Source organism: Fusarium falciforme, chromosome 2 (genome assembly GCF_026873545.1).
Source record: "Fusarium falciforme chromosome 2, complete sequence".
Classification (NCBI taxonomy): domain Eukaryota; kingdom Fungi; phylum Ascomycota; class Sordariomycetes; order Hypocreales; family Nectriaceae; genus Fusarium; species Fusarium falciforme.
Window position 1 is genome coordinate 4,463,440 of NC_070545.1, and position 14,032 is coordinate 4,477,471.

The 14,032-nt window shown below is 50.7% G+C and overlaps 4 protein-coding genes across 4 annotated transcripts; 2 read left to right on the forward strand and 2 right to left on the reverse strand.

Moving 5' to 3' along the window:
- Window positions 1-234: 234 nt before the first annotated feature.
- Window positions 235-1,050, reverse strand: NCS54_00329500 (Hypothetical protein; the record flags this gene model as incomplete). The annotated part of the gene is made up of 1 exon (XM_053148875.1): window positions 235-1,050. The coding sequence occupies one exon, from the start codon at window positions 1,048-1,050 to the stop codon at window positions 235-237; it is 816 nt and encodes a 271-aa protein (XP_053004850.1).
- Window positions 1,051-2,723: 1,673 nt separating this feature from the next.
- On the forward strand, window positions 2,724-3,472 carry NCS54_00329600 (Hypothetical protein; the record flags this gene model as incomplete). Its single annotated transcript, XM_053148876.1, has 3 exons — window positions 2,724-2,936; window positions 2,989-3,270; window positions 3,320-3,472. 3 exons carry the CDS (start codon window positions 2,724-2,726, stop codon window positions 3,470-3,472), a joined length of 648 nt encoding a protein of 215 aa, XP_053004851.1.
- Window positions 3,473-6,985: 3,513 nt separating this feature from the next.
- NCS54_00329700 (ThuA domain-containing protein) lies at window positions 6,986-7,723 on the reverse strand (the record flags this gene model as incomplete). Its single annotated transcript, XM_053148877.1, has 1 exon — window positions 6,986-7,723. One exon carries the CDS (start codon window positions 7,721-7,723, stop codon window positions 6,986-6,988), a length of 738 nt encoding a protein of 245 aa, XP_053004852.1.
- Window positions 7,724-9,488: 1,765 nt separating this feature from the next.
- NCS54_00329800 (Hypothetical protein) lies at window positions 9,489-13,967 on the forward strand (the record flags this gene model as incomplete). The annotated part of the gene is made up of 5 exons (XM_053148878.1): window positions 9,489-9,918; window positions 9,976-11,076; window positions 11,130-12,753; window positions 12,858-13,647; window positions 13,821-13,967. 5 exons carry the CDS (start codon window positions 9,489-9,491, stop codon window positions 13,965-13,967), a joined length of 4,092 nt encoding a protein of 1,363 aa, XP_053004853.1.
- Window positions 13,968-14,032: the final 65 nt, after the last annotated feature.

A 14,032-nucleotide genomic window follows, 5' to 3' on the forward strand; every position in this document is an offset into this window, starting at 1 on the left:
CGGGTTATGGTGTTTTGTTTATGCTAACATGTGTCGGGAAGTGTGCTCTTTGTTATTGTGACTGATGGGTTCAATTTGAGGCGTCACTTAGTGCACAAACGTAGATGACAGCAGTGGAGAAGAGGGCTTACTCTGTCTGGACAATATCAAGCTTGTGAAAAAGAAATTGTGATTATTTTCCCTTGCATAATAGGATGCCTTGGTTCCATACAGTCTGTCCGTTCTGTATTTGCTCTACAGACGAGAAAAGGAAAGATAGTTAAAATCAGGATCCATATCATTCTTCGCCCAAGCCCTAAGCATTTCCTCAAACCCATCATAGGTATTGACGAAGAACTTGCCTTCCTTAAGGCCATTCACAATCCTCTTGGCCACAACACTAGCTGGACGACTCTGAATTGATACAAATTCGGCGAAACCAGTGGTAAACTCGCTGGGGGCGGTGCCCGTCAACTCATGAACCGATTCTGTGTAAGTGAGGTCAGGGAAGACGATGCTGACCCCGACGCCAGTGGGTTTGAGTGACATCCCCATGCACTGGGACATGGATACGTCGGCACCCTTTGTGATACAATAACCGAGGAGATTTCCAGCGACCATTGGTGGCGGGACGAATGCGTTTGGCGATGCTGTATTGACGATCCAGCCAGAGCCACGGGCTACCATGTCAGGCAAAAAAGCCTGGGCAACGCGGATATAGCCCAGGACGTTGACGTCTAGTTCACGCCGGATGTTCTCCACACTGGCGTTCAGGATGCCGCCACTCCGAATAAAGGCGGCATTGTTGTACACAATGTCCGGAACGCCGACATTCTTCAGGACGTTTGAGGCGAACGCTTTGACTGACTCGTCACTAGTCACGTCGCACTGGTAAGCGCAAGCTTTCTGACCACGGCTTTGGAGTTCCGAAACTGTCTTCTCTTGGGGTTCTAGTTGGATATCGGCCAAGACGACATGGGCGCCAGCTGCTGCGAGCTCGATGGAAATTGCTTGGCCGATGCCACGGGCGGCGCCTGTGACGACAACGATTTTGTCTTGGAAGTCGAGCATGATGGGACGTGGTGATGGGGATAGACTACTCGTGGAACACAATGGACATGGACAAATGTAAAGGATAACTTCTAACCGACACCAAGGCAATAGGGATTTATATGCTGATACATTATATTGGCACCCTGTTAGGCACATCTTGCGCTCTTGTCCATTGAGGATGATGATGTGTAATCGGAATCTGGGGAATGTTCATCGGCATCTCCCCGCGGCCGAACTGCCGCTAGGCGGGGCCGCTATGGGGTTGTTAAAGTCTGAGGTACCTGCCGCTAACGTGTCCTTTGCTGGTTACACTCCCCTTTTTGTCGGTGATACAACTAACCTTGACAGTTCATGAAGCCTCTGCAACCCCGCGTTGCCTCGTCAACTGCCGCTGGGCATAGCCGTCATCGGGTGGCTCGACGAAGAACGCGGGGAGATCGTATTGTGGAGGGGCAGGGAACGGGAAGCAGAGGGGTAATAAATGGTGTGTCCCTCTCATTCTCGCTCTTGTTCCGACAATTCTTGCTTCTTTTCTGGCGTGGGGCCGTACCCTGCCTGTAACAATGCCTTCATGCCGTGACTGCGGTGCTACCTTTTCTAGAAACGAGCATTTTCAACGTCACCGGCTTCGGCATCTCGGTCTCCGGCCGTTCGCCTGTGATCAATGTCCATCTGCGTTTACCCGAAAGTGAGGCTAAAGGTCAAACCCCACGTTTGCCGACACGTCAAGCTAACGTCTTTGCCCTAGGGATGCGCTTAGCCGACATATGCAGGTCCACGACACAAACGCAACGCCGCCGAAGCGTCAGAAGACATCCTACATAGCTCAAGCTTGCATCCACTGCGCCAAATCTAAGCAGCGTTGCGATGGTCAATTGCCTTGTACGAGGTGCACATCGAAACTCTTGGGATGCGCCTACGCACCGTCGAAGAGGGGACGCCATGACCAAGGGAATCAACGAAGCCCTGACGGTGATGGACAGATACCTGAGCATTGCGATTCAGACCAAGGTATGCGGGCCTTAGATGGCTTAACTTCTCCTGGGAGACCGGGTAGTATAAGCCTCCCGCAATCTGGAAACGAGCCCGGATACGGCAGTGCTTCTTCTACAAGCCTTCCGTTGGCCGGCCAAGCATCGATGCAGAACCTCCTGGATCCGTCAATCGCTGCTCCGGAGCTCTGCATTGATCAAAACTTTCTCTCGGGATGTGAAAGTACCTTCCAGAACTTAGGTTGGGATAGTATCGACCCCCTTTGCGGTCCAGCGGTGTGGCCGTTGTTCGACCATGATCCCACCAATTTCCTGGGCCATGCCACAGAGTTGCCCGAAACTTCTATTCGGGAAAAAGAATCTCAACGGCTCGGTGCTTTGGCAGCCGCTTCCATACCATCTCCAGCCGAAACAGAGGTAGAGATGCTGGCGACTGACGCACCACCACCTACCTTCACACAGACAGCTGACGCAAGCTCTCCCATCTGTGGAACGGCAGACACAACAAAATCATTAAGTGCTCGAGGGATTAGTAACGGAGATGGTGAAAGCCAAGATCTCGAGTCTTGGAGGGCCGAAGACTACCATCATGTCCCGTCCCTGACACAAGACACCTACGAGATGATGGTTTCGTATTTTACTCGCCTCAACGCCGACAATGAATTCTACGTGCATTTTACTGCACAAAGCTTTCCGTCAATGAACAACATCAACATCTTTATACAGGTCTACTTTGAGGAATTTCACCCTGTGTTTCCCTTCTTACACAAGGCGACATTCGTCCCTCGTAGAGATGATTGGCTACTCGCCGTCGCTGTTGCCGCTGTTGGCTGTATCTTCTCACGGACCCTGAGATCCGAACAGACTTTTTATGATCTACACGAATTCCTGCGCCGAGCCATCCATCTCAGGGTTAGTTCTTGGTCTCTCTTCCTTTGGCTACAGAATGTTAATGTCAAATCAGGTGGAACGCTCTCGGACTTCGCCGCCTGATATTCATGTCGCTCAAGCCACTGTCCTCAACCAGGTCGGCATGATGTATTCCGGGGAGATGAGACTTGCTGAAGCCGTGCCTACCACCATGGCTCTTCTTGCAACCCTATGTAAGAGGATCTCTTTCTACGCCAAATTCAGTGAGTTCGGAGTACCGCTAGACAGTGCAGCCCATCCAACTCTGATGGATTGGGAAGACTGGCTTCGTGAAGAGAGCAAGCGGCGACTCTTCTATTTTGCATGGGTAGGTCTTGTGAAACTTGTCACGCAATACGAGTTATGGTGTCTTAGTTCCTTTGCAGGTTCTCGATTGCCAGTACAGTTGCTTCTGGTCAGCTCCTGCAGTAATGCCCATTGAACTTCTGCAGCTGCCGATGCCTTCTCATGAGTCTACCTGGGATGCATCTTCCCGAGAAGAATGGCAGGAGAGCTTGAGCAAATGTATGTGTCCCTGATCGTTTGGATGACACCGCTGACCTTGTCACCAACCAGCTTCGTACTCACCGGTCCCTCTACGTCAGAGGCTTCTTGACCTATATTGCTCTGGCGAGGTTGCCAATGTCGGTGAATTCAACACTTTACTCCTTACAATGGGAGTGTACCATGATGCGCCCAAGCTCCAAAACACCTTCATATATCTAGACCTCCTTCAACGCCACGCGGCGGCTTTACCACCGACCAGGCTCTCTCGGGCTGTCCAAAGCCACATCCACCTGCTATCCTTGTTTGCTCGCTTGCCCGTGCGGGAGCTATTTGCATTTTCCGGCTGGCGGGTAACTGAGGCCCAACGAGCTACCAATGTCATCAAGCTGCGCCACTGGATACAAAATAATAACGAGGCAAAGGTTGCTGTCACACATGCATGCCGTGCATGGTCAACAATCCGAACAAAGCCCACAGCAGCACAGCACGAAGGAATTGGAGTCCTGCTCGCCGCCTTGGCGATATGGGCGTGGATCGAGCTTGGGGAACGGCCCGCGACTGAAGAAGTGAGCAAACTGCCAACTGTACGGTTGGATGACTTCGACAAAGAGACCAAGGACTGGTCCACCGATGGCCGGCACAAGCGAATTTATCTCGGCGGGGTCGGGTGTCTCTGGGATAGCGGCGCCTCCAACAGATTGGTGAGCGAGACAGTGCAGATTCTCAAACGTAGTTCTTGGCCAGAGACTACAAGCACGTCACGAGTTTTACAGCAGAAGCACAGCTCTCTAGTTGACAAATGTTCTAGGCATTAGTTACTAGATCCGTGGTTCTAATCCGATTTGTACTGCCTATAATGACGAGTTTAACAGCTAACTATCGGCTATTCGTCTTAATCGTATGTGGAATGCATATCCAAAAGGGAAAACAGACTACTTTTTTTGCCCAGGAGATCTACGCTTTGGTACTAAAAAAAGAATTAGTGAATGTCTAGTCTCGCTTAAAGTCCTTTGAAACAGCTTCAAGCTCTCCATCATGGATCACTCACGTTGCCCCTACCCTAGACAGAAATAGTACCCTAGCAGCTCGGAGGCAATTTGACTCCGGTCATGACAAACGCCAGGATGACTAATCTGGCGCGAGGGTTAGAACCTCTAAAGCACCCTCGTGGTAAGACGTAGGCAACTTTTTCCTTCTTCATGACTTCATGAAAGTCGAAATAAGATGGATTATTCTTCCCTAGCAGACAGCTCTTCTCAGCCTCGAGCTCGATTACACAATGTGAGTGTCGGATATCCCAATGCGCATAACCACGTCGAGCATACGCCACATGCATCTGCTAACGCACCCCTGTATGCAGGCTTGTCTGGCTTGCCAGAAACGCAAGTCAAAATGCGATGGCCAGCGCCCGTCATGTTGCCAGTGTCAAAAGCGCCTCATTCAATGCGTCTATCAGCAACGGAAATTTCGAGGTCCTGGCAAAAGGTATTAAGCCATATCGCGACTTCTCGAGCATCGCTAATCTTTGGTAGCAAGGAGTATGCACACAAATTGGAGGAGAGGCTCAAACGACTTGAAGAGTCCCTTAAGCCAGGCTTTTCTAGTTCCACAGAGTCATACGATGTCAGTGGTGGAGGCCAGGTCCAAGACACGAACAACTCCCCATCTGCTTTACTGGAGCCAACCACGACGACCACGGCTCCCACCCAAGCCAATGCCTTGAGCCAGAGCCTGACAACATTGCACTTGTGTCCCTTGGAGAGAACCTGTATCACGGAACCTTCGAACCAAGTCCCCAACATCCAACAGCCGGGGCCTTGCCCGGTATTCCTCCAAATGCACTTCATCGAATTTATACGAGCTATAACTGAAACAGGCGCATTCAAGATGCAATTGTTTAGTCCGCAGCATAGTCACAGCAAAGTCCTGTCAAGACTCGACGACATAATCCAAGACATCAGCGAGATGTATCCCGTTCTTGACATGAGCCACTTTCAAGAGCTTTTGACTCCTCGGGAATCCGACAACGATGTCGATAAATCGGCTAGACTGGCAATCGGCAATGCGTCGCTCGCACTAGGAATCCATTGCAAGACTGCAAACTCTGCATTTGCGGCTCTCTCACCTGCGGCGTGGGCATACTTCAAGACCGCCTTTTCCACAGTTCCCAGGTTGGTGTTTCAAGGCTCCAGCACGTTGGCCCATGAAGCCATACTCATCATGGCCATGTTCATGCTGGGCAATGCCGATCTTCACATGGCCTCTCATCTCAACACGCTTGCACTACGTGCATACCAAACGTGCGAGGTTTCACGCTCTCATAAGGGCTTTGTCGAGACGCAGAGCCAGCTGCGCGTTTTCTGGACTCTCGCTTCCCTAGATATTGATCTGGCCTTCAGGATTGGTATACCTCCAATTATATCGGACCTTTCAGACAAAGATCTCCCGACCGAAAACACATCGGATCCTGTTGGGTATCCTGAAGTGCGAGGCATGAACTGTGGTGCCGACATTGTGAGAATGCGAGCCGAGCTGGCGAGGATTCAGCTTGACACCTACCGTCAGCTGCTTTCCAGTGCTGCAAAACGATCATCGCAGCAAGATCTCTCACTGAGAGCCGAACGATTGGATCAGGATCTGGAAAGCTGGAAAGCAAATATCCCTTCAGCGTTCCAGCCTCGTGAAGAACACCACCCTGGTCGGGATACTCTACCACTACCGGTTATTGTGTTGCACTTCATATTCCACAATTTGAAGATGAAACTGCGGAGCGTGACAGGTGGTAGCCCTTTGGGCGACTGCATACCATGGGCACGAGCGACAATTCGCTTGATGCATTGTCTACCCACGCAGCAGTTCGCAGCTCTTTGGTATGTCTGCTGTGTCCCAAGTCCATGTGAGAATATGCTAATATACATAGGCGTGTTTTGGTGTATCCCACCTCTGCTGCTCTTGTTCTTCTGGCTGCTGTCAGTAACGATGTAGTCGGGTTCCATGCACAACCAGGCGTGACTGGGATCAGGGAACTGACGTGTTTCCTCCACGACATGTCTTCAAGAAAAGGCTGTGATGTGGGAAAATCTTTGTTGTGGCTCTCCAGATTCGAAGAGGTGGCAGCCCAAAGCATAGCTCATGATTCTGTGCATCAACATCAGGAAGCACACAAGGTAAGGAGCTGAACATTGATCTATTTACTGAAAGTCTGGACTAATCTCATGTACGACTAGCACTTGTCTCAAGTTCTCTCCTCTGGTATAGATTATCTCCGACTCGCTCAAAGTTTTCTTGGAAGAATGGCCTCCGATGATGCCATCCTGATTCAAACATTGTCTGAGATCCTCGAAATCCCCTGGGCACCGGAAGACGAGTTTGGACCATTTGTTCCTGACACTTTGAAACCAAAGACACATAATTTCTCCTTTATATTTGCTTAGATATGATGCCTTGCAATATTATGTAGGTAGCGGACATAGGCATGGCCCTCCTTCTAGACCTAGAGGATTTCATCAAGCTCTCTGGTATTCCGAAGTCACCCTTGGGCGTATCTATTTATCTGCTTTCATCTTGCCCACACCCGAAGTCCACACAATGGCACGCTCCAACTGGCCCATGAACCACTCATCCTCATAGGCCTCGTCAAAGTGTCCCAGAGCCGTATAGAATGACCGACCGCCTTCAAACTCCTGACACCAGACAAGCGGGTGGTCGTCACCCATATTGCCGCCCTGGAATGAGCTGGTGTCGCCGCGTACCAGCACATGCAGGTTCGTGTTGTCCCGAGGGTGTGTCTTGAAGTTATACCACTCATCCATCCACCGTCGCTCACCGCCCGAGTTACCCGACATGATCTCATGCTCCGCATCTTCGATCACCAGCGTTCCCTCCTCTGGCGCGGGGTGATAGTCAAAGTGCGCACCGACGAGACGGCCATACCATTCAGACTCCTTATTACCACTCGCAGCAGCGTGAACGCCGACAAAGCCGCCGCCGCCCCGTACATAGGACTGCAGGGCAGTCATCTGGGCTTCATTCAGAAAAGGACCAGTGGTGTGAAGGAAAATAACGGTCGTGTAGCCAGCAAGCGTATCCGGGGCCAGTATCTCCGCGTCCTCCGTTGCATCGAGGGTAAATAGGCGCGTCCGATCGCCAAGGGCACGTAGAGCGGCGATGTTGACAGGGATGCACTCGTGACGATAACCAGCTGTCTTGGAGAAGGCAAGGACCCGAAAGGGAGGCTGTCGTGCCGTTTCGGGCATGGCATCTGCTGTCGTGATAAAGGACATGTTTCTGGTGAAGGAGTTGCAAGATAAGTTATGATGGATCTACTACAAGGATACGGCCTTGTCCTCAGTCGTGCTGAATAGTCGGATATTTTACAAAAGAAGGGTTAAATATATCTCAGTCTCTGAGCTCTCCACGGTTCTTTGCGCTGATTTTCGTTTTGGTCGGCTTATTAATCGAGATATCGGCATCCTCCCCGAGAGCTTCTCCGGATATGAGAATTGGTAATCTACTCCTGGAAAGATAAACAAATTACGTCCTAATACAGGTTTAGGCTATAACTAAATAGCAGAGTTAAAATTAGATGCCTTGGTAGAAGCAGGCTCTGGAGCTTTTAGCCATGACGCTTATGGATTTAATCTTACCTCGCTCCGGTCTTATCTTACAAGGCGCTCTCTAATTCTCTGACCTGTTCTACATTGAGTCTCTTTAGCTCCGACGCAGTCAGCTTGACAATTAGAGATCACTAACCCTCTACCTAGCATTTCTATCATTGAATTCCCTCTTGAGTTTTCTTCACAATCATCCTCGCTGCCCAACCCCTGGCGTGCTCGCTAACTAGGGTACTGAAATACGTCTAGTGATCTCTCGACACGCATATCCCCTTCGTTGAAAGATGCTCGCAACTATTCAATGCCCCATGGCACCATTGAACTTCCTAGCCCGTTCGATATCCGGCAACCAGCTGTACTTTTCCTTGCAGAAAATCTCAACAGTCGGTCTATAATTTATCTCGTTTAGGCTCAAGTCATCTAGAGTGCCCGCTTTAACAACAACGACCCTTGGTATGTTCTCGCTCGTGATGTAAAGCGTGGTCCCGCATTCCTGGCAGAAGTAAAAAGATCGATTTTTCCCTGATTGTCCCTTGTCTGTATATGTCTTGGCAATGCCCGAGGTTGTGAAGGTGGCGGCCGGTACGAGAAGGTTGTGGGTGTAAACAGAGCTTGAGGAGCGCTTGCAACCGTTGCAGTGACAGAGTACCTAAGGTCCAGGATGCAGATTAGCAGAGAGAACATATAACAACACAAGGTCAATTCCTACGCAGACGAGAGGCTCGCTGTTGAAAGAGTACTTCAGAAGGCCGCAGGCGCATGAACCGGTAGCCATTCTGCTCGAGTGCCTTAACGGGTGTTTCGAGGTCCGTGTTGGGTTGTGCCTTCGAGGAGCAGCAAGCTCAACCAGTTTTTCAATCGAGCTTGCAATGTGCAACTGGAATGTCTGAGTGTTTGAAAAGGCGTTCAGCTTACGAGGTTCTTTTATTGCTTCAACCAACGTTGGTGGGTTGCTTACCAAATCTCTTTACAATGAAGGCCTCTTCACGTAAGACTTCCTCGTCACATCCCACTCTACCTCCGATGTCTCTTCTCGGCTCACTTCGCAAGTGACTAAATCGGCCCCATCTGTGAAGTGGTCCTGTCTCGTAGGCTTAATGCCTGTCATTGCCGACCTCGGCCTTTTGGCTCAGTATCCCGGACATGTACCACAACGAAAAGGGCGCCAGAATAATTGATACCCAAGGCACAACTCCGGCACTAAGAACCTCTGTTGGGAGCCTTATGCGCCAAGCTTTTATAAAAATAGAACCAGCAGTTGAAGGCGTTCAGGCAGAATCAGGCTCTGGGGTGTGACAATCTGCAAGATGAAAACCCCGTCGTTTTCAGCCCGACTCGAACATTGTCTTCTTTCCAAATCAACTGAAAAGCCGCTAAAGATGCTCAATTGACTTGGAGCTGCCCTGTCCGAAGCTTGGTGGTGTTCTCATCCACAATGGAAGTGGTTGGCGTCATCGCGGCCATTCCCGGCCTCATCGAGATCGTTCAAGCCCTGACCACGGCGGGTCAAGGGCTGGCCAAGAGAAAGGTTGCCACGAAAACAGCGGAAGAGTTGCATCTGCAGCTGAAAGACATCGAGGAAACCCTCAAGGACCTTCAAAATAGATGGCGACAAAATCCCCTTGGCCAATCTCAACTGCAGAGGCTCTCCCCTGCTTTGACTCAGTTACGGCTTGAGCTCTCCTCCATCAAGGACAAACTTCAATCTTCCAAGATCACCAAGGACCCCGCCAGTTTCTTTCGAAAGGCAATCTTCTTAACAACCAGCCTTGACAAGACCCTCAAGGAGTCGCTTACCCGCCTCACACAGGCTAAAACATCTCTGACGTTGATCCTTGCCCATCATCATGACAGGCAGGCTGAAGGTGAGTACTCAGGTCATGGAAGCATGCAAGGTTCGCCACAGTTCTAATTCCGCCCAGAGCTACTGGAAATCTCATATTCCGATTTGAGGTTGAAACTGCGCACGCTTCTCAGACCATCGAACGACAGCTTTATACCCAGAAGGGTTGACCAAACCTGCGAATGGGTCTGGTCACACACTGTATTTACCCCGTGGGTTAGCAAATCACCCTCGCCTTCAACAAACTACCTTGGCCGTATTCTGTGCCTTTACGGTATCAAAGGATGCGGCAAATCCGTTTTGGTCAAGTCCATTGCCGAAAGGTTGGAGGACAGGGGAGAAATTGCCTTGCACTTCTCCTTTTGGGCTGGCAGTGAAACCCAGCGGAAGCTACTGGATCTCTTACGCACCATTCTGTGGCAGCTTTTGAATCACCTTCCAGACGTCAAGTTTCAGCAACTATCAGCGCCATTGGTTACAGAACCCAGTCTCAATGAACGCAATGTCCTGGGTGTTATCCACAAAGCATTATGTCTCGTCGATTCTGACACCTACTGCATCATTGACGGTATCGATGAGTCCACTGATAACTGGATCAGTCGAGGGGACAAGTGCTTGCAAGCCGTCTTCGCTCTTGTGGAACAACACCCGAAGATTCATCTACTCATATCTGGACGCGAACCCACTATGCGCACGCTCCTGAGAGAATCACCGCCAACCATCCAAGTCACAGAAAGCCTGGTACAGCACGATATGCGAAGATCCATCTCAGTCGAGTTGCAGGATGCCCTCACTATACAGAATGCGGAGATTGTGGAGCTTGTTCGGACGACCCTCGAGGCCAAATCACAAATCATGTTTCTCTGGGCCACCTTAGTATTCAAGGAGCTGCGACGATGCTACAGTATTCGGGAGATCAAGAAGACTCTGAGTCAAGTGCCTCATGATCTCGACCGCGAGTACCACCGACTATTCCAACGGTTGATGGGCCGAACCGGGGGCACCTTGGCAAAGCCCTCAATCTCGATGAAGCGTGCTCGCGGCATTCTTTCTACCATTCTGGCATGCCCTGAGCCTCTCACGGCTGAGGAGCTTTGCTATGCATATGCTTCACAGGAGAACACGAGCGGTAACATCGAGGACGACTTGATAGCTGTGGAGGGCATCACTGATTCCTGTGGTGATTTTCTCCGTGTCACCGAAGGCGCTATCATCTTGTCCACACTTCCGCAGCAGACTTCTTGACCCGTCCGGCTGAAGAATGGAGAGATGAAGACTCAGACATTGATTACTTTCGAGTTGATCCTGGGGAGGCTCAGCAATCTATGTGCACTGCTTGCCTTGGTTACATGGAGACATTGGACTGGGGGTATCCGCTTACAGACAACGGAGCTCGAGACCTACCTTCCAAATACCCTTTCTTCCTTCACTCGACAAAATTCTTCCCTTATCATTTTGCAAAGGCTATGGCTCTCGGGCGTGGAAGCTGGGCAAATCCCTATCTCGCTCAGTTCGCAGGGACAAGACAAGCATGCCTCCTTTTCGAGTATGCAGCTTCCACTGCTCAAAATGGGCTACAGGATGGCGAGATGGGCGAGTTGCTGTACTGGCTCGAGTTGGTGGATGCCGGCATCAATCTGCCAATTTCACAATTCATTCACGCGTACGAAATCGAGTTAGAGCACCGGAGGCACCAATTCGGCCCTGCCAACAGCCGTTACCAGTCATGGGAAGCGCTATCCTTACTCTTTCCCGTAGATCTTCCCCAGAAGAGAGATATCCAACCTTTGGCAGGCTTCAGCAAGCCTGAAAAGCTCGTGTCGAGAATACGAGAAACGCCTTTCCGTGCCTTGCCCGACTACCTAGCCCAGCCACAGAATCTCGGCATCCCACAAGTCTCCCAGAAGGTCCAAGCCCTTTCCAACGTTTTGGGAGGCTTCAGGGAAACGGCTACAGACCTCATGGCTCTTTCAATGGATTCGCTTCCAGCCCCTATGATCTTCTTCGGCAAGGCACTTGCAGCTTATCGGAGCGATTGGTCTATGGCCCAGAGATTAGCAACAATTTCTATAAGGAAATCAAAGGGCAAAGGAGATCTATTTGAAGCTGCATGTCTCCTGGACATTGCATTTGGGATGAACCGTGAGGATGCCAAGGACTGGGATGACGTCGAGGACATTCTGTGGCAAGCTCTCGGTATACTCGATCAGCTTCCCCCACAGCCGCAGAATCAGTTCTATAAGGTGCGAGCGCTTGTTGAACTAACGATTTCATTGATATATCAGGGTAAGGAAGTTGCCAAGGAGACGGCATGTCGTCTGAGGGATCTCGTGGGCAAGGAGCGCAAGAAAACCAGCAACCGCATGTGGGAGTACTTGCTCCGTAACACCGCGATTGAAATCAAGTCGAGGATCCGTTGTCTATACTTGGTTGCAGAAGAATATCTTGACAAGGGAAATTACGCCGAGGCAGCGTCGTGGGCGGGCGAAGCTGTGGCTATGGGCGAGGGGTCGAAACACACAATGTGTCTGGATCCACTACTGATCCAACGGGATGCTTTCGATTTCTTGAATGACACTCAAAAATGCGTCGCTGTCAGTTTGAAGATCCTGGACTTCCTGGGGCCTTCAGGTCGGGATCAAGAGGAGCAAAAGTCCGACAGACGTATTCAACGTGAGACTCAGCTCTGCATTGCGACTTCTCTCGCTATACAAGGAGACCTAGAGGAGGCCCGGTCCTGGTACTGCAAGGCAGCAGATGGTGCTGGTTCATTACCAACTGATGAACAGCATCCATTGTACACGGAGGACATCGACGACCTTCCCGACCTAGCAACCGACCTTGCTCTTGTCGGCGAGTACGAGCGATCCGAGTTAACATGTCGAAAGTGCCTGCAAATTCGGAAATGCTTCCATGACGATAGAAAAACACAAGACTTTCAAACAATTGGACCTCTGGTAGACAAGCTCAGGCAACTTGGATCTATCGAACTGAACTACCAGAGCCTCCTACACTGCTTCTCGCTGCGGAAGCCGTGATCTGGCCGTTGGGGGCGAATGAAGACCCGACGGATCTGGATATGGAAGGAGAATGGTGGGAAAGCTGTGCAGAAGACTTGGAAAATCATGTTGTTCCGAATTTCCGCCCAAGCTGGATACTTCTTTGCCTCAAGAGCATTGACACATACCTCAGCCAAGATGACGGTTGGGACGAAGCAGTTTGCTGTTATCGATACCTTGGACAGCACTATTGCAAGGTTGGAGATGTTACCGCGGTAGAGATGGTACTGGGCGATGCCACTTCTCGTTACTTTGCCAATTTTTCTTTGTCTTTCCCAAGAGGGCTCATACTAGCGAGCACGGTTCCCCTCTACCAACGAAGATTCCCTCAGCGAAGAGTTCTCCTTCTTTGCGCCCACGAAGCCTGGAGGAACTCAACGGATCCTGGCCCCCGGTTTGTATTCTCAGGAGAGGTTTATTTTGCCTGGAAGTTTACGGAGGACGCCAAATTTCTGCGAGAGTCCTCTGCTGCCTCCGACTTGCAAGCATCGTTCATCCAGCAAGCCTACGAGCACTTGACGAAGGCCAGAGATGCCAAAGATCAACTCGGGGAAGGCGATCCCGATGATCTAGACGAGGATGCCACAGAAGAACAGAACAAGAGGCAGAAGACCATTGTTTCTTTGGAAGATCGTCTGAAGTTCCTTGGAAGCGAGCCTCTTCCCCTCAAAATCACAGATGGAAACAAGGAAGTGACTGAAGGGAACTGCAATCTGAGGCGGGTCCAAAGCCTAGTGTTTCCCGGCCCATCCAGACCATTGCAGAGGCGCCTCAGTCCGGAGCTGTACTGATCTGGGATTATGGTTCTAGGTAGTGTATGTGAGTGGCTCAAATATGTTGAAATATGTCATACTGACAGTCCAAGGTTGCCATTCTCTCCTTCATCATGAAGTATCACTTTGAACTGGTTGGCGACGCACCGCCACCAATTGTCAAGCACGGCTTCAGCTCATCCGGGGACCCCTCGACACAGATGCGTGTCAGAAAACGCAATGGAGAGGTCAGCTTGTAAGGCAAGCGGATTAGATGCAGGAGGTCGCGGAAGCTGCACTGTGCTGAGGGGAGGCAATCTGACCA